This window comes from Sorex fumeus, unplaced genomic scaffold, assembly GCF_029834395.1.
Source record: "Sorex fumeus unplaced genomic scaffold, SorFum_2.1 ptg000098l, whole genome shotgun sequence".
Lineage (NCBI taxonomy): Eukaryota > Metazoa > Chordata > Mammalia > Eulipotyphla > Soricidae > Sorex > Sorex fumeus.
In genome coordinates this window covers 87565443-87573398 of record NW_026606155.1, presented here as the reverse complement: position 1 = coordinate 87573398, position 7956 = coordinate 87565443, and the positions used below count along the sequence as shown (strand labels likewise).

At 50.0% G+C, this 7956-nt stretch overlaps 1 protein-coding gene across 1 annotated transcript; it reads right to left on the bottom strand.

Moving 5' to 3' along the window:
- Positions 1-168: 168 nt before the first annotated feature.
- Positions 169-7554, bottom strand: CKMT1A (creatine kinase, mitochondrial 1A). Its single transcript, XM_056134332.1, has 10 exons — positions 7208-7554; positions 6070-6357; positions 5241-5439; positions 4943-5038; positions 4374-4595; positions 3828-3913; positions 3587-3710; positions 1338-1472; positions 1000-1125; positions 169-418 (listed from the first exon to the last, which is right to left on the bottom strand). Exons 2-10 carry the CDS (start codon positions 6216-6218, stop codon positions 302-304), a joined length of 1254 nt encoding a protein of 417 aa, XP_055990307.1. The 5' UTR covers positions 6219-6357; positions 7208-7554; the 3' UTR covers positions 169-301.
- Positions 7555-7956: the final 402 nt, after the last annotated feature.

The following is a 7956-nucleotide window of genomic DNA, read 5'->3' as shown; positions in this document are numbered from 1 at the left end:
GAAGAGGGCTAAAAGGCTAATGCTAATGCTACCTGAGAATCAATGTACCTGGAAGGTCACTTTTGGAATTTCTTTCTTTCACAAATTACTTAATTGCCTCTTTTTCCTTCTTGGAGGCCGCTCCCACCTCCCCACCCTCCTTTCCACCATTAGAAATAACACGGACAATTGGAGCATAGCAAGACATTTTTACTAGGACAGAGGGAGTGATGGGATGAAGGGGACATCCAGGGCCAAGGAAATGGGCCACAGAATGAATGAAAGTCCTAGGGGTCTTCAGTCATCTTCTGGGAGTGGAAAATTAATGCTTTCCATGGATAAGAGGGGGAGGAATGCGGATATCCTGGCCTCTCTCCAGACGCCGTTCACAGTCAATCAAATAGTTTACTCCATCGATGACCAGCTGCACCAGCTCCACCTGAAAGACACTAATCCTTGGTCTCTGTTTCTTATAACCTCAGTTTCCTACTTTAGCACTGATTTGTCTGCTCTGGGAATTCATTTCCAATTGCTTCCCCAGTTAACCTGAATTTTATTTCCAGTTCTATTATAATCTTGAGATTTGGGGCCGACACGATAGTAACAGCAGGCAGGGCATTTGCCTTGCATGTGGCTGACCTGGGTTTGATCTCCAGCATCCCATATGGTCCCCTGAGCACTGCCAGGAGTGACTCCTGAGTAATAACTAGGAATAACCTCTGAGCATTGCTGGATCTGGCCCCAAAACCAAAAGACCAAAAGCCAAAACAAAACAAAACAAAAATCCTGAGATTTACTCACATCATACTATAAATTCCATCGATGCTGGAGTGATAGTCGAGGGGGCAGGGCACTTGCCTTGCATGTGGCTGACCTAGGTTCTGTTCTGGCACTCCATATTGCCCCCCAAGTTCTGCCCAGGAGTGACCCCTGAGCACTGCTGGGTATGACCCCCAAAGAATAAAACCAAAACTTCCACATACCTAGATCAGTCTTTACCCTGATCCCCAAGGATCTCACCTCTGACTTGCCCAGCCGATCCAGATTAGAGATGTCAAAGACACTGCCAGTGGCTGCCGTGTCCACTCCTCCAGTACCACGTTTCTGGAGTCTTAGATTCTCCAAAATCTTTGGGAAGCGGCTGTCCTAGAGAGATGATAGGGTTTGGGGGGTGGAGGGTCGGTAGGGGTAAAGTGTGGTCAATTTGTAAGAGTCCTGAGTCTGCTCAGAGGTTGTTCCCCCAGCCCTCCTGGTACAATATCCCTGACTGCTTTCCGAAGTGCCCACTCTCCTGTCCCAACACAGTCCCCAGCCACCACCCTCACTCATGCCCTTTGAGAACCCCACAACTCCTTTACTTTGCTGAGAAGGGGCAGCTTGATGTGTACTCCTGCCCGAAGTCCAGTGCCCAGGTTAGATGGACAGGTCAAGATGTAGCCCAAACGCTCATTCCACATGAACTCCCAGCCACGCTCCTGAATCAGCCGCTCCACCTGAATCCAACAAAAACTGTTAGTGAAAGTCCAGACTAGGTGACCCTCCCCTAGCCAGACCCACAGGAAATCTAAGTATATGTCTAGAACCAGAAATTTGGTGCATGGAAGAATGACACCATTCTTTTTTTTTTCCCCCTCCAGTGGTTTGTTATTATCATGCTCATGGGTAATTTTGATGTTGCAAGCCCATAATGATGAGATTATGAAAAATAGCTTGTGTGTGAAAAAGAGAAACTTGGAGGAATGACGTTGAGAATAATCTAGGGAAACGAACAGAGGTGGTAAGCTGAACCGAGAAAAGATTGATTACCCAAGGAACTCAGTCAGCATGCACTGACTGTCTTTGCTTTGCTAAAGAGCCTAGAGCTCGGAAGATTTCTTTCAGACAGAAAATGAGGGTGTAGGCTTTGCAACAGGAAGAGGCAAGAGAGACCTTCTGTTAGCTGTGGAAAAAAGCACATGTGAGAGAGCAGAGAGGTAAAAACAGTTTAAATGAGCTGGACTCATAAATTTGTGTGAGAAAGAAAGGGAGCGTGGGAAGCTGTTTTTGTTTCTCTTAAGCATCCTAATCACAAAGATGACTATGAGAGTTTAAGGCCCAGGGCATCTGTGAGAGGGATGGACATGAAGACCACTGTCTAACAAGAGTAAGGCAGACTGTATTCACAGTTTAGGGGGAAAAAAGGCAGATAAACAAAAAGCCTATAGCACAGGGGGCTATCTTACAAGCTCAGTGTGAGGAAATCCTTTTATCTAAGAATAGCAGCTAACATTTTGGAGCATTTACTATGGGCCAGGTACATGCATGATCTCATTCAACCCCTACACCAGCCTAAAAGACAAGAAGTCTTATTATCCTGTTTTTACAGATGAGAAAACTGAGACATAATGAAGTACTTCCCAACCCTTTTACAGTCAGAATCTGTTGCCCATTACTTGTCACAAAGCACAGAAACATCCCTGTTAGAATCTGAAAGCAAGAGGAGCTCCCTCTCTTTACAAGTCCAAAATAGAATGATAGAGGGTTTGTGAGGATTTATAACCTAGAATTAAATATGGAGACCATTTCCGTATATGTCGGTGGATTCGGTTCAACCCTGCATCTACACCCACATATTCTGGAATGTTAAACCTTTCCATCTTTGACCTCCCCCCAATTTCCCTCCCCTTCTCAGCGTAAAGCACAGATATGATACATTAGAAAACAAAATTGACAGAATTCAGAGGCAAGGCCTACCCTGGCTCAAACTGGATAGATCATACTAGAACACATAAATACATCAATCTTTCATCCCTACATCTACCCAGGCTCCTACCTTTTCCTACTCTCCATACCCCAACATCCTAACTACACATCACAGGCACTCACCCACCATCTCAATCATTTCTTCATTGTATTAGCTGCTTAATTTACTTCCTTAAATTCCTGATATTCCTTTAGTTTTATGATTTGAGCTCTGCGCTCAGGGATCATCCCTTGTGGGATTCAGGGGACCATATTGGGTGGTGCTGGGAATTGAGATTAAGATGGCCACATGCAAGGCATGCTGTACTATCTCCATGGCCTTCGATTTCTAATGTTCTTTATAAGGTAACCATAAATCTTATTTCCTTCACCCCACACCCAGAAAAAATCCCAAGTTATACCTATAGTATTGAAGTGATTGATTATGGTCCCTTTCACTACCAAAAGTGCCCTGGGTGCACTGGTGGAGGGTTGAGTATTTGATCATTGTATAACTGAAATCCAAGCACAAAAATGTATAAGTCTACAACTGTACCTCATGGTGTTTCACTAATAAAAATTAAAAAAGAAAAAAAAAGTGCCCTGGGTTGGGTCAGAGAGATAGTACAGTAGATGAGGTACTTACACAGCTGTCTTAAACACAGCAGACTCAGGTTTGGTCCCTGGCAACCCATATGGTCCCCCCAACCCCTCCTATAGTAATCCCTGAGCACAGTTAGGAATAAACCCTGAGTATAGCCAGGTATGACCCCAAAAACAAAGAGGTTCCCTGAGTGGTTTTATAAATTATATGGTCATTATATCCTGGTCTTTATTTTTCTCTCTTATATCCTCCCACCTAGTTCCCTTATCACTCTTCTCCAACCTCTTTGAGGCCTCTGCAGAATCTTTCAAACACTCTCTTCATGTTGCCACCCTTTTCCATGGAGATGACCCGAGTATGATCCTCCTCATTCACCCAGATTAAGAAGCTCTTCTCATTGTTGTGCCTGAGGGCAGGTGAAAGAGAGAGAGAGATAGTGATCAAGAAGCAGTGTAAGAATTAGAGAATCTAAGAGAAAAAGAGGGCATTGATGGGGACGAAAGAGGCAAAAGAAGCCTCATACCAGATTCCACGAGCATCGGGCCAGTCTCGAGCCATTCCTGCTGCTGTCAGCAACGGAGAAACAGGTTTATCAAAGAGAAAGTGGTCCTAAAGAGAGTGAAAAGATGTGGGTTAAGACTCCTGGAGTGATACTACAGCAAGTAAGGTGCTTGCCTTGCACATCACCGACCCAGGTTCAATTCCCAGCATTTCACATGGCCCCCTAGCACCGCCAGAGGTAACCCCTGAGCACAGCTGGTAGTGTCCTCCCCTCTCCCGAAAAAATCCTGGCAGTATTCAAGGGCTGGGGAGATTACTCAAAGGCCTAGAGCACATAATCTGCATGGGGGAAGGCCTTGGGTTCTATTACCAGCACCACTTGCTTCCCCGAGTACTGCCAGGTGTGAACCAAAATCCAAAACTAAATAATTAAAAATTGAAAATCCTGGTAGTAGTTTTTGGGCCTCTTAAAGCCCATCTAGCTCATCGGGGCCCACCCTCCTCCTAGCTTCTTCTAATTCCCCCCACCCCCCACCCCACATCAGATCCTTCTCAGTAAGCTACTCACATCAATAAGCTGCTGCTGTTCAGCCTCCGTCATCTCACTGAGCCGATAGTAACGTCCAGTCAGGTCACCCTTCAGGCCACTCAGGGCATCTACTACCACACGTTCAACCTCTCGTCGCTCTGCCCTAGTGCAGGCTGGAGGCAGACTGAGGCCCCGGATACTTCGGCCAGTTCTGACTCTCGAGGATAATACATACCTCTCATCAAAGTAGCCAGAACGGATCTGGAGAATGAGAGAGGTTAATACAGCCACAGAAACACTGTGAGTGGGAGCTGGGAGCCTTGGGGATCTTTGCTGCATGCACTGTAAGGAGGGTTCCAGTGGACAAGCAGTCCACTTTATGGGGCACTATGGCTCCTACCCGAAACCAACCACATTTGGGGCATAGTCACTTGCATTTGCCCTCCTCCTGTACATATCTGCACTTTACTTAGGATTCAATTCTTTCCTCATACCAAGATTAAAATCTGAGCTGATAATTGCCATGAGTCAGGAAGTCAAACAGGTGAAAGCAGGGGAGAAACAATGTGTTGTTCATCAGGCAATCAGAAGGGGAACATGGAGCTCACCTTGCTGGCATCCAGATCAGTGGTGTGTTTCATTGTCCGGGGGTCATATCCATTGTGTCTCTCTTGGATCACAGGGTCAAAGAGCTCTGCAAATACCTAAGGTGGATTTAGAGGGAGAGGGAGTGGTTAAGGAGAAAATGTGTTCCCAGGCATTAGTTGTGAATTGATTTCACTGGGTCAGAAAACACAAGTATGGATGGTCTGGTCTTAAAGGTGGGCGAGGGGTCTTTAGGGAGAAGGAGTTGGGATTACTGGGAAGATGAGTTGGGTCATCAGGGAAACTCTGGGGGCCCCCTACCTCATAGGTCTCCTCATCTCCAGCTACCATGCCCACAGTCTTGATGAAGGGGTGGCCGGGGTTGTCCACGCCAGTCTGGATACACTGATCTAGCGTCCAACCAGTGGGTGTGGTCTTGTCGCAGAGCCGGGCATATACGGCTGGGGTCAGGTGACTGGCCATGCAGTTGTTGTGCTTTCGGAGGTCTGGGTACTCAGCGCTAGGGAGGGGGGACCCAGTCACCATGGAGGGAGGGCACATGGGCCTAGACCCTGTGCTGTCAGATAGGAGCTGTCCAGTTGGCCATGTCTGGCTTGCTCCTGGGGAGGAGGGGGGATTGGAGAAAGCCTAATCCTTGGTAATCTCGTTAGGGACTTTCTTTCGGGTCTATTCTTTCCCAGCTGGTCTAGCTTCCTCTGGCAGGCTGATTCAATTCCTCCTGATAAGCTCTGTTCTCTCCTTCCAGGAACACAACATTAGGGGTGGAGGAGGGGGGGGAACGAAAGAGGGGAAGTCGGAAAATGGGGGTGAATCGAAAGGAGATGGAGGAAGAGAAAAAAGGATTGACCCCGCTGTCTCAATTACGGACCCGGCCAAAGTGGATGCCTCGAGAACTCACAGGCCGAGAGCTGATCTTGGGGGCGGGGACTGCGGGTTACAGGTCCCCAGGAATGAATGCCTGTGCTTTCTGATTTGGGCCTCCATCCCCAACCCCCCTGAGGTTTCCAGACTGTATGGCGCCCCACTCCAGAGCCTTGGGGATTAGGGCCCTGTTGTAGGACCTCATCTCCTCCGTTCTCATCACCACCGGCGCTCCCCACACCCCACCACACGCCCCAGACACGGATACCTCGGGGGATAGAGCCTCCGTCGTTCACCGGCAGCTCGAAAAGGTTCCGGGCGGAGCAGAAACCCAGCGGCGAGAGACCCAGCTCCGGCCAGAGCTAAGAGCCCGAGCCTCGGGCGGGCAGACAGCAGACGAGAAAAGGGACCTGCCATGGCTTGAAGGTCCGGCTACGGAGTCCCGGGGACAGGAGCTGGCGCAGGGCAGGAGCGGAGGGGGAGGATGTCACGGAGCCGACTGAGGTCGAGGCTGGGTGGGAGGCTGCAGCGGGAGTGGGAGCCGGCAGCAGGCAGGCTGCAGCAGAGGCGCAATGAGCTCGAGAGGCGGCGGGCAGCGGGCGGCGAAGGGGAGGGAGGCAAAGCCGCAGTCTCCAGGGGTGGGGCTCACGCTCGCCCCGCCTTCCCGCCTGCCACCCGGCTAGGTGTGCGGGGCAGAGGTGGGCAGTGCTACGCAGGTAGGTGGGAGGGGGAGGAGATTCGCGCCCCCCTGGTCTAGAGGGTGCGGGTCCCACAGGGACGCGGTCGCCCAGGTTTCAGCACCAAGTGGAGGACAGCACCCAAGGGGACTGGAGAAGCCCGAACACCCTTCCCCCCAGCGTCTGCCCCGAATTGGAAACCCGATCCGTCACTCCGTGGGTGTGAAAGGGTGACATTGCCCAACCTCGTCTCCGCTACTGGCCTGCCCCAGCAACCTCTCCATCTTCCCCAGGGGAGGCGGCGGCGGGGAAACCGCCCAACAAACACAGTCCGAACGGAAGACACTGGAGAAAAACACCGAGTAACAGGCAGACACGGAAAAGATACCCGCAGGTTCAAGGTCACCTTTACCCTGTAAACCTGGAAGAAGACCCAGGCTCCACCCTGCCAATACTGGGCTTCCCTTACAAGGTTCAGAAAAGTTCCCTAAAAGAAATCAGGGAAACTTTCACTCTCACCCCAGCCCAACGCTGCTGTCTTCCCCTGCTTCATCCTGCCAAATCTGAAACCCTGTAAGCCTCACCTCCATGTCTCATCAATCAACCCCCACTATTTCCCCCTCCTTTCCATGCCCTACTTCACCTTTAGTCTTTGACTTCACCTCATTTCCAGGCTCCGACCCTTTGCTGCTCACAGGAGTCCCTGGGTGTCTCTGAAATCTTTCTTACCTGTTGGATACACAGAGCCTGGTGCTGGAGTTGGGCAGGGGAGAAGTATTAGTTTCCTCTCCCTCCTCTCCTTTCTCTCCCCTCTCTGGAGCTCCCAGTTCCTGGGCTGGAGGAGGATGTGAGGTGAAGCGAAGGGTGTGGTGAGATGATTGGGTGCAGGAATGGAACAGGCAGGCACAGGTTCCCAACCACATATGCTTTCTCTCTCGGTTGCCTAATGCTATTTACCCCAGATTGTAAGGGGTGTGCACAGGGATTCTCCACCTTCACCCAGTTCTCTCTCCTCAGAAGGTGCATGTTCAGATATGAGAGGCCTTTGTTTCCACAGCTCCAACAGACTTGGGTGAGATTCCATCTTAGTCCTGGAAGGAAAGAGAAAATTGCTAGAGCCAAAATTGAGGTGAGATGGAAGGGAACTGAGAGATAGCACAGGGGTTGAGGCACTTGCCTTTTAAGTGACCTATTCTGGTTTGATCCCCAGCTTCACATATGGTCCCTGAGCGCTGCCAGGGCTTACTCCCGACTTACTCCTAAGTATAAAGTCAGAAATAGCTTCTGAGCACCACGGGGTATGGCCCCCCAAACCAAATCAGAACAGAATAGGGAGGGGAGAGAGCGAAAGAGCAAGAGAGAGAGAGAGAGAGAGAACAGGGGACAGGGGATCAGGCGCTTGCCTTGCATAAGTCCAGCCCAGATTTGATTCCCAGCACAGCATATGGTCCCATGAGCATGGCCAGGAGTGATCCTGC